General features: G+C 44.3%; 1 protein-coding gene across 1 annotated transcript; it reads right to left on the bottom strand.

The window, feature by feature from the left end:
- Nucleotides 1-1,855: 1,855 nt before the first annotated feature.
- Nucleotides 1,856-10,802, bottom strand: LOC120920803 (chymotrypsinogen A-like). Its single transcript, XM_040333163.1, has 7 exons — nucleotides 10,696-10,802; nucleotides 8,147-8,250; nucleotides 6,073-6,152; nucleotides 4,540-4,618; nucleotides 4,171-4,351; nucleotides 3,198-3,331; nucleotides 1,856-2,059 (listed from the first exon to the last, which is right to left on the bottom strand). The coding sequence occupies exons 1-7, from the start codon at nucleotides 10,745-10,747 to the stop codon at nucleotides 1,898-1,900; spliced, it is 792 nt and encodes a 263-aa protein (XP_040189097.1). The 5' UTR covers nucleotides 10,748-10,802; the 3' UTR covers nucleotides 1,856-1,897.
- Between the last annotated feature and the right edge of the window lie 5,154 nt (nucleotides 10,803-15,956).

Genomic DNA, 15,956 nt, shown 5'->3' with positions numbered 1-15,956 from the left:
TGGCAGTGAAGGGGTTAACACTAGGGGGCGGGGAAGGGGTTAAGTATGCCTGGGTGTGTTCTTACTGTGGGGGGGGGGGGTGGCCTCACTAGGGGAAACACTGATCCTCGGTTCATACATTGTATGAACCGAAGATCAGCATTTCCCCTGCTGACAGGACTGGGAGCTGTGTGTTTACACACACAGCTCCCGGTCCCCGCTCTGTAACGAGCGATCGCGTGTGCCCGGCGGCGATCGCGCCCGCCGGGCACACGCACGGGAGTCGGGGGCGAGCGTGTGGCGGCTGGGAGAGAGGACGTCATATTATGTGCTCTCGCCCAGCAGAGCCACCTTGTGGACGTATAACGACGGTGCGCGGTCAGCAAGTGGTCAATATACCTAATAAGACATTCTATAAATATCTTCAGGTTCGCCATGCCATCCAAGCACAATTTACCTCACAAACAGTTATATGGATCCAGATTCCCGCCCCTTCTTAAAGTAATTGAGGCAAGAACATCTAAAGGCTTAATTTCAGTAATGTATAATATTCTGGGGGCTAGAGCAATAAGTAGAGCAGGTCCCTCCAAGAGTAGAGTGGGGTGGGAAAGGGACATGGGGGCAGTAACTCTTGAACAGTGGGACAAGATCTTACAACGAGGAGCAATGGTTTTGATCACTCCAGCGCAGAGACTGTCCCACCTGTTTTTACTGCATAGGGTATATTATACCCCCCATAAGATGCTTAAACTAGGATGGAGGCAAAACAACGAATGTCCAAGGTGTAAAGCTAAAGGGGATCTCATACATATGGTCTGGAAGTGCCCAAGACTTTATGGCTACTGGGTGGAGATAATCGAGAGGATCAACAAGGCATTTGGATCCTCCCTTGATCCAGTGGCTATGACCTGCCTCCTGGGGTGTATGGAGGACAACAGAGTCCCACCAGGCAATTTGGAAGCAGTATTGAGATGCCTATTTCAGGCACGCAAGATAATAGCCCAAAAATGGCAGGCACACGTCCCCCCGTCCGTAGAAAACTGGGTAGCGACCATTAACTTAACTATTTCCAGCGAAAGAGTGTACCTCACTAAACAGGGAAGTTATGGGAAATTTGTGAGACTGTGGGGACCTTGGTTGAGGGCTGTGGGAGACCGATTGTAGGGGGCCCCAGTGATGCTACCCGCCTTGGCCCACCAAGACCCTACGTCCCCTGTTGAAAATGGCCCTCAGTAATCTACCCGCCCCGTTACTTTTCTTGCGGGGTCTCTTAGAAGGGTCTCAATGTACATGCCTCTCCTGGAAGATTTTCCCCGCCAACAAACCAAAGAGGTACTGAGGACAGCGGTGTGGTCTACTTTCTTCCTCGGTTAGGCAATCATAAGTGAGGAACGCTCTCCAAGGATAGGGAAGGGAGGGGGGGGGGGGGGGAAGGGAGATACAAGCATAGTGACACAGGGAGAAATAGTAGGAAGAAGATATGCTTGGTTGTCTAAAATAACTGTATACTTTCTTCTTGGTGTCCACTTCTCTCTCTTCGCTATGTTTTTGTACTCTGTAACTATATTATTTACTTATCAATTGCTGGATTAAGAAAATAAAAATAAAAATAAATGAATTTAAAAAAAAGAGACGAAACGCGTCAAGCTCAAACGCTAAAATTAAGAGTGACATCATTTTGGAATCCAATTTGATACTTTTTTATATTAATGTTTTTTTGTTTTTTTTAATAAGTAATAAAATGTGGTTTTAACTTTATATTTGATTTGCTACTGTGTGCTACATTTCCAACTGGGTGCCCATCCAAGTGACTGTTCTAATGATATATTTTTTTATCTACTTTTAAGAAAATGAATCCAAAACACAATGTTGATCACAAAGTTATTTTATTGAGTATCATAAATGGATTAAAGGTTATTTAGTTAGCAGCAAGAGTCTGGTCCACCCAGGATCTGAGGGCGGTGACGCGGGCGTAGACTCCGGGAGAAGCTGTGGAGCAGGTGGAGCTGCCCCAGGACACGATACCGGCCAGGGTCCAGGCTCCGCTCCTCTGGCACACAAGGGGTCCACCAGAGTCACCCTGAAAAAGAAAAGAAGAGACGTCACAGGAGAATCCCCCACAATGAACATTGTTTTACTTTATATAAGATCTGTTGGTCTGAGCTGTGTGCCCCCCACAGTATATGCCCCCCCCCATGAAGAATATTGATCTACTTACAGCTATTACTCAGAATTAATGATTAAACCAGCCAATGACTACCAGCCCTGGGATCATACATGGAAGCAGAAAAAAGGGCGACGCTTCCAGCTGGAGACCTCAAAATTTCAGAGAATGTACTAGGCTTAGGCTACATGAAGAGTAATGGAAATTTATCCAGATTTTTTTTAATTTTTTTTTAGCATTTTTGGTTTCTAACAAATATTTATAGAGCAAGAAGTTCCTAAAAGGAGCCTTTCTGTGCCTGGAGAGTCTCTGGATCCTTAATTCTATATATACATATGGCACCATACTATGCCCCACCCTACAGGGCTAAGCTCCACCCTCATCATTCAATAGTCCTGTGCTAGGTCCTTAGATGGAAGTCGTTTCTGTAGATGTAAAAATATAACATAAATGGACAAAACCTATTACAGTGGAACCTCGAATTATGAGCATAATCCGTTCCAGGAGAATGCTCGTAATCTAAAAGCACTCGCATATCAATGCGAGTTTCCCCATTGAAGTCAATGGAAATGAAAATAATTTGTTCCGCATTGACTTCAATGGCATGCAACACCGCATGTGGCCAGAGGTAAGGGGGTGCCAAAAAGCCTTGGAAAGGTCCGCAGACAGCTCGGCTGACCTCGGCTGACCTCAGAAAGGCTCAGGAACGATTGGGGCCGTTCAGCACCACTCGGCTTCGCCACTCCCCCCACCTCAGGCCAAACGCGGTACTGCACACTGTGGCTTGAATCCTGCTCACTTTGTGAGACAACACTCCCAAACCGAGTCAGGATTTATAATAATAAACGCTAGTTAACCGCGTTACTCGCAATCCGACTTTCCACACTTTATATTCTTATTAACATCTCTGGCAGGTTTCCTTTAGCAATAATCAATACTGGTTTGTAGAAACACCAGCCTGATCCTTCGAGGAGCCAAACCACATGGGCTTGGGTTCCCTTAGCCATGGATTCTGGTTGTCTAGCTAAACAACGGTAGCAAAAGTTCATCGTACCATGCAGGAGGAGACACCGGAGGCACCGGCGCAGATCATGGTGTCTCTGATGTTGGTGCCCCAGTAGCTCTGGCAGTTGGCGGTGGTCAGGAGAGGAAGAGATGCCTGTTGAAGCCTGGATGGGGTGGTTTGTGCTAAAAGAAAGAAAAAGGAGAATGAAAAAAATATGAAAAATGTGCAACAACCTTATCATCATCACAGCAGGTCTATGTGGCCCTTTGAGTCCCCAACAACTTCCCAACAAAATCACATCTAACTTCTATGATGGCTCGGCCTTATTCCTTCATTGCACTGTAGAGGAGCACAGTATGATCATTACTGGGCTTATTCCTGTACAAAAAGGTCAAAAAGTGTGAAGTCTACAACAAACAAGCAAGCCGTCACATAATAGACACTCCACATTATGTAAAATGTCCTAACAATGTGCCGAAAAAAACAAAAGCCTGAAATTAAGGTTATAATACAGTGGTCACATGACCACAGAGAGTCCTTCTGCTGGGTGGGTTGGGATTGCAGCTGAAAGATCCGCCCATTGACTTGAATAGGCTGTGATTGGCTACTGATCGTCCACTCCCCTGCTCACACACAACTTGCAGCTGATTTGACAGCATGACTTCCACCTGGAGACACTGCCAATCACGCCTGAGTAGGGCTGGGCAGGGGGCGTGTCATTATGTCATTCTGTCATTCCATGATTAGCACGGTCAGTACGGAACAGGAAGCCCTTGAATCAGTAGAAGATTGGCACGATCACCTGGTATTTACAGTGCATGTGTGGCTTCTGTATAAAAATAAATAAAAATGTCTACTAAAGGAAACAAATAGTGTAGTTATTTAGCTTTACATACACTTTAATATCTCATCTTTGCTTTTTTTGGGCAATTTTGGGTTCATAGTACAACATATTTTCATCTTAAACGCATAAATGCATTATGTTTTTAAAATTTTTAGGCAGAATATCTAATTCCCTTACTGGCAGCATTGGTGTATCCCCATCCGGTGGTGACGCATCTTTCTCCTCCATTGAAGACATCAGCGGTGGCAGCAAGACACACGGGGGAAATGCGGTTGGTGTAGGTGGCGGGAGTGGCCAGCTTGATCAGGGTGATGTCATTGATGATGGTATTAGAGTTGTAATTGGGGTGTCTGAAGACCTGAAAAAAAGTTATGTTAGAATGAAATTCCTGGAAATGTAGCTGAATCCAATCGGTCTTCATACAAAGAGCCTGTAGATTTATCCAATGGAGTAGATGATTGACTGTCTAACGTTATGGAAACAGACAAACAGGGCAGTTACTGTCTATGGCTGATTATCTCTCTGTATTGAAAAGAAAACACTTACTCTGCCGACAGAAATTCTCTGGGTGGCCTCAGTCGATACGGATCGGTCGAATGCACCAAGGACCACAACGTTGGCAGTTCTGGGTGGAAGAGAAAAATGGTCATTAGTTGCCATAAGGCCGATTTGATATTTCAGACGTCACCTCTAATATTTAATCTCAGAATTTTTCACAGACCAGAACGTTTCCCAGCACTTTCTAGAGATTTATAAATAGAAAATCAACAAGGGTGTAGACATAGACTGCGGACACATTTACTGAAATACGCACACCCATGTCAGAAGTTGACATTGCCTTTTTTTGGACAAAAGGGTCATCATTTTCTTATGCCGCGTACACACGGTCGTTTTTCGGCATGGAAAAAAATGTAATTTTTCAGCATGTCCAAAAAACAAAGTTTTTCCAACTTCATCATTAAAAACGATGTTGCCCACACACCATCGTTTTTGAAAAATGATGAACAAAGCGCGGTGACGTACAACACGTACGACGGCACTCTAAAGGGGAAGTTATATTCGCCTTTGGGCTGCTTTTAGCTGATTCCTTGTTAGTAAAAGACGATCCGCGCTTTTTTGTCTGTTACAGCGTGATGAATGTGCTTACTCCATTATGAACGGTAGTTTTACCAGAACGAGCGCTCCCGTCTCATAACTTGCTTCTGGGCATGCGCGGGTTTAAAACTTCGTTTTTGCCCACACACGATCATTTTTTACAACACGAAAAACGACATTTTGAAAAACGACATGAAAAAATGCAGCATGTTCGAATTTTTTTTTTTGTCGTTTTTCAGAAGCCGAAAAACGATGTGAAGCCCACACACGATGATTTTAAATGACGTTTTAAAAAACTTTGTTTTTTTTTTAAGCCGAAAAATGATCGTGTGTAAGCGGCATTAATTTCAAGTCCCAGCACCATTACCCAAGCCCAACTCTATAGAAGCCATGGTATACACGTGATGGACTGGTATAAATAAACAGTTGGATAAATGGTTCTATATTTAGGATGTATCTGGTCTATAAACCAGAGGCTCTGGATGGAGAGTTGAATAAATGGCTCTATATTTAGGATGTATCTGTCCTATAAACCAGAGGCTCTGGATGGACAGTTGGATAAATGGTTCTATATTTAGGATCTATCTGATCTATAAACTAGAGGCTTTGGATGGACAGTTGGATGAATTCATCTCTATTTAGGATGTATCCGGTCTATAAACCAGAGGCTCTGGATGGACAGTTGGATTAATGGTTCTATATTTAGGATGTATCCGGTCTATAAACCAGAGGCTCTGGATGGACAGTTGGATTAATGGTTCTATATTTAGGATGTATCCGGTCTATAAACCAGAGGCTCTGGATGGACAGTTGGATTAATGGTTCTATATTTAGGATGTATCTGGTATATAAGCCAAAAACTCCTAATGGATAGTTGGATAAATGGCTCTAAATTTACGATGTATCCGGTCTATAAACCAAAGCCGATGGACAGATTACCAGGGAAGCTGACTTTGCAGTAGAATATTATCATATAAAACTCACGTGACTCCGCAATGGGCAGCAGTGACAACCCAGAGACTGTTGATCAGAGAACCACCACAGAAGTGGAATCTAGCGCTGTTCTGTAGAGTAAGAAGAATCATCAGATCATTGCTTTATATACAGATCATTTCACTCTTTCTATGAAACTCCTCTTTCCCATATACATTACATAAATGCTATTTTGGAATTATGTTAGGCTTACAATAAAGAAACATAGTCAGGGTCATGACATATTACATATATTATGTCATGGACCTGGGCTGGTTATCGGGGGGGTTATCCACAAAGCCTTGGCGCAACGTAACTTTTCTGATTTAAGTTACTCCGCCGCAAAATTCCCAAGTTAGGTGCCGATCCACAAAGCACTTACCTGGAATTTTGCGGCGCTGTAACTTAAATCCGTCCGGCGCAAGGCGTTCCTATTCAAATGGGCGAGTCCCATTTAAATTAGGCGCGCTCCCGCGCCGGACGTACTGCGCATGCTCCGTCGGGTAAATTACCCGACGTGCATTGTGCTAACTGACGTCGCTCCGACGTCATTTGCTTAGACGTTAACGTAAATGGCGTCCAGCGCCATTCACGGACGTCTTACGCAAACGACGTAGAATTTAAAATTCGACGCGGGAACGACGGCCATACTTAACATGGCTTAGGACAACTAGGGCTTAGCCCTAGTTTTACGCGGCGGAACTCGACGTAAACGACGTAGATTTAGAGCGTCGGGCCCGTCGGAGCGTTCGTGGATCGCCGTAACTGGTCATTTGCATATTCTACGCCGGCCTCAATGGCCTCGCCACCTAGCGGCCGGCCTAGAATTGCATCCTTAAGATCCGACAGTGTAATTCAATTACACATGTCGGATCTTCGTCCTAACTATGGGAAACTGAGTCTGTGGATCAGTTCCATAGTTAGGACCAGGGATACGACGGCGTAACAGCAGTTACGCCGCCGTATCTCTTTTGAGGATCTGGCCCCGGGTGTTCAAAAAAAGTCTAGCTTAACTAATAGGATCTGTGAGAGGTTTCAAGCTCCTTTGGGAAGCTTAGCTTCAGTTGTCCCTGTTTGTATGGCTTCTTCTTTTTTGTGAAAACCACAACATGATGTAACACAGCTGCGCATTGCATGTAAAGCATGAGCATTATAGGTGAGGGCACTAGGCAGATTTACCACCTTTTAAAGATTGCTGGACTTTTTTTATTAGCTAAAACATGTCTGTGGGTAATTATGAGCTGCTATGACATTCTTAGCCTTCATATTACTTATCAGCAAGGCTTATTTTAATCATGATTGCTGCAGTACATTTAACACACCTACACATAGCAGGCAGAAGGTGGAAAACTTGCATAAATTATAGCTCTGTGTTTGGACACAACATGCTTTGCCTATGCAAAGATTCCTGCATGCGGTAGTTTAAGTGTATTTTAAAGGGTGCTGTAATGGGCTCCTACCTGGTCCACCTGCACCTGATAATTGCATTAAAACCCATTCGTATAGTCTGTTTTAAACCTGAGCAGGGCATCTCATGTAATGTGCCTACACAGATTGGAAACTGGTATGTATATGTATGTCTCTGCTCTGTGCTTGGATGTACTATGTTGTTTTATAGGGTACGGTAATGGGCACGCACAAGGTCCACCATATCATTGCGCTAAAAATCACACATTACAAACCCTTGGGATTTGGTTTACAGTGCAGAAGTCTGGAGGAAGTCTAACTTTAACTGTAGCCAATGCACAATGTACCCCATCAGAGTGGCCCTTCAACATCTTTGCCATTTCAGTACATGTAGGGAAAAGTCAATAGACCAGGGAACACTAAATAATACTGTAAAATGGACTGCTGTACCTTGGAAAGGCTCAGACTTTCTTCAGAGGTGAGCTGAATGGCATGTAAAAATGTGAAAATTATTTACGTCACAATATGTGACTTTCTGAAATCTCTAGATTCTCTGAAATATAGGGTGTTGGACAAGAAGAGTAACAAGAAAGACGGACAAAACTCTCTCAAGTTCCTCTCTCACATTGTAATATAAGGTTTGGGACCAGAATACGAAGGAAGAAATGTTTGATCGTACCTGCAGAGACACCTGCCAGGGCCAAGATCCAGAGACGGCATTCTCACCATTCACAACCCTAGCATAGCCGGAGATAATGGGCTTGATTGCGGGAACACCGCAGCCTGGGAAAAAACATAAATATTAACTGTTAGCAAATTTATACTGACACAATGTCATATTATATCTATACTTATGCATGGATGATGTTATTAATTTGGATTTTAACCTTTTTTTTAATTACTTTTAGCTCTATAACCCTAAAGAAATTAGAGGCGCCCAAAAATCTCAGACATTCCATATCTTCTTTAGCTTAATATAAAGTAAAAATGAACTCCCCTCACAGTTTATTGTTTGCTTCCCATGTCCTGTTGGTGAGAATTCTCTATGCTTTTGGTTCTAGAGGTTTAACAGGAAGTGACTAAGGCCGCGTACACATGGTCATTCGAAACCGATGAAAACGGACTGAAGTTCAGTTTCATCGGTCCAAACCGACCGTGTGTACGCCCCATTGGTCTGTTGTCCTTCGGTTCCAAAACAGAGAACTTGCTTTAAAATCGAACCGATGGACGCCTGACCAATAGGTCAAAACCGATGGTTAGTACACAAAAGCATCGGTTCCAAACCCATGCATGCTCAGAATCAAGTCGACGCATGCTTGGAAGCATTGAACTTCATTTTTTTTCAGCACGTCGTGTTTTACGTCACCGCGTTGGACTCGATCGGTTTTTGAACTGATGGTGTGTACGCACATCAGACCATCAGTCTGCTTCATCGGTGTACCGATGAAAATGGTCCGTCGGACCATTCTCATCGGATGGATCGACCGTGTGTATGCGGCCTAAGATGATTTAAGAGGAAATCATAAGAAAAGTAGGGGAATTGCCCTATTAGAAAGTTGTCTTTAAAGAAGATGTCCCCCATGTTCCTTAATCCTTCAATAAAGCACTCCTGATTGTTAACAAAAAAAAGAAGAGGTCCCCATTGAAAGGTTTACCCTCAACCCTTGTTCTGGTGACAACTGGTGGATTTCCCATCTCTATAAGCTACACTGTTTGCATCAAGCAAGATCTCGAGATTGGCTTGATCAGATGCTTTCACATTGGACCAAATCCAGAAGTGACTAAATACTTGAAGCTTCTGGTTTCTTAGACCAGTGGTCTCCAAACTGTGGTCTGTGGGCCAGATGCAGCCCTTTGCTTGCCTTTATCTGGCCCTTGGGGCACATTTCCTCCCTTTGATAGAAGGCACTTTTCCTTACACTGACACCAACACTGGGGCATAATTTCTCCAATTTAACACTATTCTTTCCAATGACTCCTTCAATGGGACAGTATTCCTTCCCAATGACATCAAGGATGAGGCACTATTCCTCCTACTGATGCCAACCATGGGACACTATTCCTCCTACTGACGCCAACCATGGGACACTATTCCTCCCACTGACACCAACCATGGGACACTATTCCTCCCACTGACACCAACCATGGGACACTATTCCTCCCACTGACACCAACAATGGGACACTATTCCTTCCACTGACGCCACCCATGGGACACTATTCCTCCCACTGACGCCAACCATGGGACACTATTCCTCCAACTGACGCCAACCATGGGACACTATTTTTCCCATTGACGCCAACCATGGGACTCTATTCCTCCCACTGACGCCAACCATGGGACACTATTTTTTTCACTGACGCCAACCATGGGACACTATTTTTTTCACTGACGCCAACCATGGGACACTATTCTTTCCCACTGAAACCAACCATGGGACACGATTACTCCCACTGACGCCAACCATGGGACACTATTCCTTCCACTGACGCCAACCATGGGACACTATTCCTCTCACTGACGCCAACCATGGGACACTATTCCTCCCACTGAAGTCAACCATGGGACACTATTCCTCCCAGTGACACCAACCATGGGACACTATTCCTCCCACTGACGCCAACCATGGGACACTATTCCTCCCACTGACTTCAAAGAAGGGACACCTTTCCTTCCACTGATACCAAATTCCATAATACCAATGATCGGGCACTATTCCTCTACTAATATCAATGATGGGGGATATTTCTCCTCCCACCATCGCTAGGGTATGTTCTACTCCCACTTACCACAGTCCAGCCCCCCAAAAGTCTGAAGGACAGTAAACTGGCCCTTTGTTTAAAAAGTTTATAGACCCCTGTCTAAGACCATAGAGATGGTTTAGGGAAGTTCTGGACCTTGGTTATCTAAATAGTAAGCAGTTAGACAGGAAAGTGGCTGAAGGCTGCGTTGGGGGAGACCCCTTATTTTACTAAAAGAGTAGTTAATGGTTCACCGAGCTAGTGAGTCAGCCAACAGTAGGTGAATTTGAACGTGCTTGGGACAAATTCGATGTATACAAAAAGGGTAAAAAAGAATAAAAAAACATAAATTAAAACAAAAAATAAATAAAAAAGGGACAGACTTGATGGAGCTGGTCTATTTGGACTGCTCATGTCACTTGGTATTTTCCCGCCATCACTACCCTAAAACACAAGACAAATATACAGGAGGAATGTCAATACTCACCATAAGCTCCACTAAGGAGGGCTAGGCAGGAAAGGAACCACAGCATTGCCATTCTGCTAGGAATCAAGTAATGGACAAAGTATGGACAGGCTTGTCTTGCTTATATACACCCGATCCACCAATCAGGTGAGAGCTGGTCTGCGATAAGGACAATTTTAGCTCCTTACATCAGGTCGCCGTCATCAAACTATACTATTTTTCCTTACATTGGCCTTGAGATATAAGGTAACAAGTGTCAGAGGAGCTGCCATTTGGCAAGACTCCCACGGAATATTCATTTAATGCTATGTGAAATTATTCATACAACATATTGAGAGGACATTTCCTACACATTACAGAAATAACAGTTTTAAAGTTTTAAAAAGGAATTAAAAATGTATATTTTAGATTACAAAAAAATAGGAACCTCCTTTCTGGAACTGTGTTTTATGAAATTTTATGAATTCAAGACTAGAGTTGGGCAAACGGTTCGGGCCTGAGCAAAAGTTTGGTCTGAATATCGTCCGTTCGCCAGTCCGGCAAACACCCGAATTTGCAGGACGCTCGCTGGGATGTTTGCTGCACAGTGCATTCTAAGCCCTGATTGGGCAAAGTTTTGCCCAATCAGGGCACAGTAAATAGCTGGTAGTTAAGAGTGGAGCCAGAAAGCCGGCCGCCACATTCTTAACATCGGATGAGTCACCAGCTGTTAACGGGCTTCCTCGCTGACAGCTGGGTGGGAAAAAAAAGCATTGCCGGCAATTGAAAAAAGTGAAAAGATCAGTGGGGGCCCTTCGGGTCTGGAATAAATTTTAAGGGGAACCCTACGCCATTTGGATAGATCTACCCACACAATGTGGATCATAAGATTGGGTAGATCTATCCAATGACATAGTTACAGTTTGTCTAAATTTCTATATGGATCGCTCACTATGCCATATACCTTGTACTAGCAAACATTACTGTACACTATCGTACTGAGCGATTTAGACACTGCAAGCCTATTGGCTTATGAGACAAGGATGGGCGCGCCTGCAGTTCTCGCTGTCGAGATGCGCGTGTGTGTTTTGATGTCTGGACCCAGTGTGGGCAGTGGCTTCAATTCACAATGTGCGGCTGCGCGGGATACGAGCTATGAGCTCACTTCCGCCCACTCCCTGGCACTGGTTTCACAGACGTCAGCACGTTGAATTGAGACCAGCGTCACCACGCTGCACCTAACGTCCCCACTCCCGATTGGACACAGATCGGGAGTACACGCCCTACTTCCGCCCTTCGCCTGGCGCGGACCTCGCTAGTGCTAATACGCACGCGCGGGTCAGACGCCATGACGGCGGTCAAGTGGGCGGTACTTTGGGACGCTCTGGGCTATTTAACAGGTCGCTGAATGTTGCAGCCACACCCTCAGACGAAGTCAGCCAATGACGAAACGCGTCAGGGTGTGGCTAACATCGGACGACCCATAGACTGTTAGCCTGGTGGATCAGGAACAGAGGAGCGCGCCTGAGCGCCAGAACCTGGTATTACATCTAAGAAGGATCAACAGGCACAGTACATTTTCATGCTTATGTTTTATTGCATTGTGGTACGCATATTTTATAGGGGACCTGTGGGTTTTTATAATAAACTTTTAAAACGGTAATACACTATCCAAAGTTTATTCCTTTATATGTACACAAGCAAGACACACTTAAGCAGGAGTGGTGGAGAGTGCAAGACTGGTGGCAGAGGCGGATGTGTATCCAATGCTGGTTTTTATTCTTGGTCTGGTGAGTGCATTCCCATAAGGGGATAGTATCCCCCCACGTGGTGAAACACAACCCCCTGGTGATGAGGAGCACACATTGATGAAGACACTATTTACTGCTGATGTCCACCTGCACCATTATTCTGATGCCTATGTCATCATAGAACTTTTATTCAGAGTTCATACTCTGTTTTTTAGCGCTGCTACAGTACACATAGAACTGCTTTGACTGCATAGTCATTTATACATTTCCTTTGTTTACTGTCATTTGCAATATTTCCTTTATCTAAGTGGCTGCTTATTGTGTATCTAGGTGTCTCTTTTACCTATATATCATTGATCTTAACTGCTTACTCCTGTGCGCTGAGCAGTGCTTCATCATTAAGAAGGGCGGATTTAAGCACTTTTTCACATAGTGTGTAGGCTCCATCAGACATTTGCTGTCGGAATTTCCGACAACAAAAATTTGAGAGCTGGTTCTCAAATTTTCCAACAACAAAATCCGATCATGTGTGGACAATTCCCGATGCACAAAATTCCACGCATGCTCGGAATCAAGTACGAGACGGGGGCGCCGGGTCTGGTAAAACTAGCGTTTGTAATGGAGATAGCACATTCGTCGCGCTGTAACGGACTGAAAAGAACGAGGCTGAAAAGCGCAAATTGTCTCTCACCAAACTTCTACTAACACTAACTATTGAACCTCCCTTTAATAGTGCCATCGTACGTCTTGTACGTCACTGCATTCTTGGCTTTCGCAATTTATGATAAGATTTGTGTGACCGTGTGTATGCTAGACAAGTTTGAGTGAACCTTCCGTCGGAAATGTATCCGTGGTTTTGTTGTCGGAATTTTCCGATCATCATTAGAGCGTGTCCCCTCATATTTTTTTTTCCTATACTCACCTGGAGGGATTGGTCCCATTGATACGCTGGAAATCATTGCCGTGCTGGAGAAATACCATTATCCCTTTGTGGAGTGCACATGACCTTCTGTTGACCAGGAGTCCACCTTTTCTGGTGAGTGCATTGGCTATGTGGTGGAGGGTTTGTCGCCTATATATCACCAGTGGATCAGACCTTCATGAGAGATCTCGTCTTCCATTCTGGGACTTGTAGTTCCTCATCATTGTTGGATGGACTTTCTTCTCTCAATTTCATTGCGCTGCACTAATTATTTTACTTATGTGTGGAGGAAAATGCCTCGTTGAGGTCAGAGGAGAATGGGCAGACTGGTTCCAGATGACAGAAAGACAACAGTAACTCAAATAACCTCTCGTTACATCCAAAGTAGGTAGAATATCATCTCTGAACACACAACACATCCAACCTTGAAGCAGATGGGCTACAGCAGCAGAAGACCACACGGGTGCCACTCCTGTCAGCTAAGAAAAGGGAAACTGAGGCTACAATTGGCACAATTCCCGCCGATAGATTGGGGTTTTGGGCCGAGTTGTGGGGTGCTGTGGGGAGTTGTGTAGCGGTCTATATGCCATCAAGGCAAAAAAACGTTGTTTGATCATAATCTTTTTAAATGAATAATAGAACCTTTTTTTGTGCAAAAAAAAACTTTATTCATAGGATACGCCATAAGCTCCTGAAGAAGCGCTTTGTGAATACGCGCAACGTGTCGAGCTGAGCTGCATATGACACACCACCTCTTTCTTCTTCATTCTTCATGCCATTGTATCCACCAAGTCACCTATTGGTCCCTCATTCTAAGTATACTATATATGATATCTAGGTGGTGTGTTAGTCTTGTCTCTAGGCACATTTATGAATAGCAAATTAATTTTAATTGGTTTTGTATGTTTTTAATACATATCTGTGTTATGCCCATAAAGTCCATCATCTGCCAACTTATCTTCTAAAATCCTAAAATCCAATTGATCGGGACGTGGCAATTTTATTTGTTTTTCGTATCCACGGCACCACTATGTGGTGATACGATCTTTAATTGTTTACAATTGGCGCAGGATCACCAGAATTGCACAATAGAAGATTGGAAAAACGTTGCCTGGTCTGATGAGTCTGGATTTCAGCTGCGACATTCAGATGGTGGGGTCAGAATTGGCGTATGGATCCATCCTGCCTTGTATCACCAGGTCAGGCTGGTGGTGGGGGTGTAATGGTGTGGGGGAATGGGGTATCACCGGGTCAGGCTGGTGGTGGTGGTGTAATGGTGTGGGGGATGGGCACACTTTGGGCCCCCCATGGTTTTATCACCTCGGCTTACCTGAGTATTGTTGCTGACCATGTCCATCCCTTTATGACTACAGTGTCCCCATCTTCTGATGGCTCCTTCCAGCTAGATAATGCACCATCAAATTCTGCTTATTCATACCAAAGGAATGTGAGATTGTAAACTGGCCAAGTCCTTAAAAGATCGTATTGTTTCTTACAAAGGGAGTTGGCTTGAAGGTTGTCCATTCCTTACACAGAAGTCTATATACTACGGTCATAATGTGGAACAGTCAGTCTATTAGGCTGGTGTCTGTCTGATTATCTGGCCAAGCCATCATGGGGGAACTCCGTGGCGAAACAGTATCTTTAGTTATGTATTCTTGTCCAATTTTCTTTATTTGTATCTGTCTTTACTTTTAATTAATGTCATACTTCTAAGTATTTGTGTGCAGAGCTTTTTTTCTCAGAAAATAGGTGCAGGAATTCAACCACCACCCCGTTCAGATTTCACAAACAGTAGAAGGGTCTTAAAGGGGCATTTAATACCAGGATTGCATTACATACAGAATGAAGAGTTCAGGTGGTTACACACAGAGTGCAGAGCTGTCACTTGTAAATGCAGAGACCAGACTTCTGTGTTTACAAGTGATTGTGGTGAGCAGGCACCAAAGGGTCTGAGCCAGAGGTGGTGGAACTGAGTTCCCCCTGAAAAAAAGCCCTGTTTGTGTGATCTCTTTTGCACATATCGCCCCTCATGGTTTATTCACCACGGCCTACCTGAGTATTGTTGCTGACCATGTCCATCCCTTTATGACTACAGTTTCCTCATCTTCTGATGGCTCCTTCCAGCAGGATAATATACCATGTCACAAAGATCCAATCATCTCACCGCTGGACAATGAGGTCAGTGTCCTCCAATGGCCTCCACACTCACCACATCTCATCCAATAGAGACCTTTGGGATGTGGTGGAATAGGGGATTGGCATCATGGATGTGCAGCCAACACCTTTTTGTATCTATTCCACAAAGAATGAAGACAAAAGTGGGTCCAACCCGCTAGTAGCAAGGGGGACCTAATGAAGGGGGTCCAACCCACTACTAGAAGGGGGGATCTAATAAAGGCGGTTCAATCCGCTACTAGCAAGGTGGACCTAATAAAGGGAAGTCCAACCCACTACTAGCAGGGGGGACCTTATAAAGGGGGTCCAACACGCAACTAGCAGGGTGGATCTAATAAAGGGGGTCCAACTCGCTACTAGCAAGGGGGACCTAATAAAGGGGGTCCAACCGGCTACTAGCAAGGGGGGCAAAAAGCAAGGTCCATAACGAAATTAATGAGGGATTTTGGGGT

The sequence above is a fragment of the Rana temporaria genome, chromosome 1 (genome assembly GCF_905171775.1).
Source record: "Rana temporaria chromosome 1, aRanTem1.1, whole genome shotgun sequence".
Classification (NCBI taxonomy): domain Eukaryota; kingdom Metazoa; phylum Chordata; class Amphibia; order Anura; family Ranidae; genus Rana; species Rana temporaria.
The sequence above is the reverse complement of the archived record's forward strand: the minus strand, read 5'-3'. Positions and strand labels throughout refer to the sequence as shown.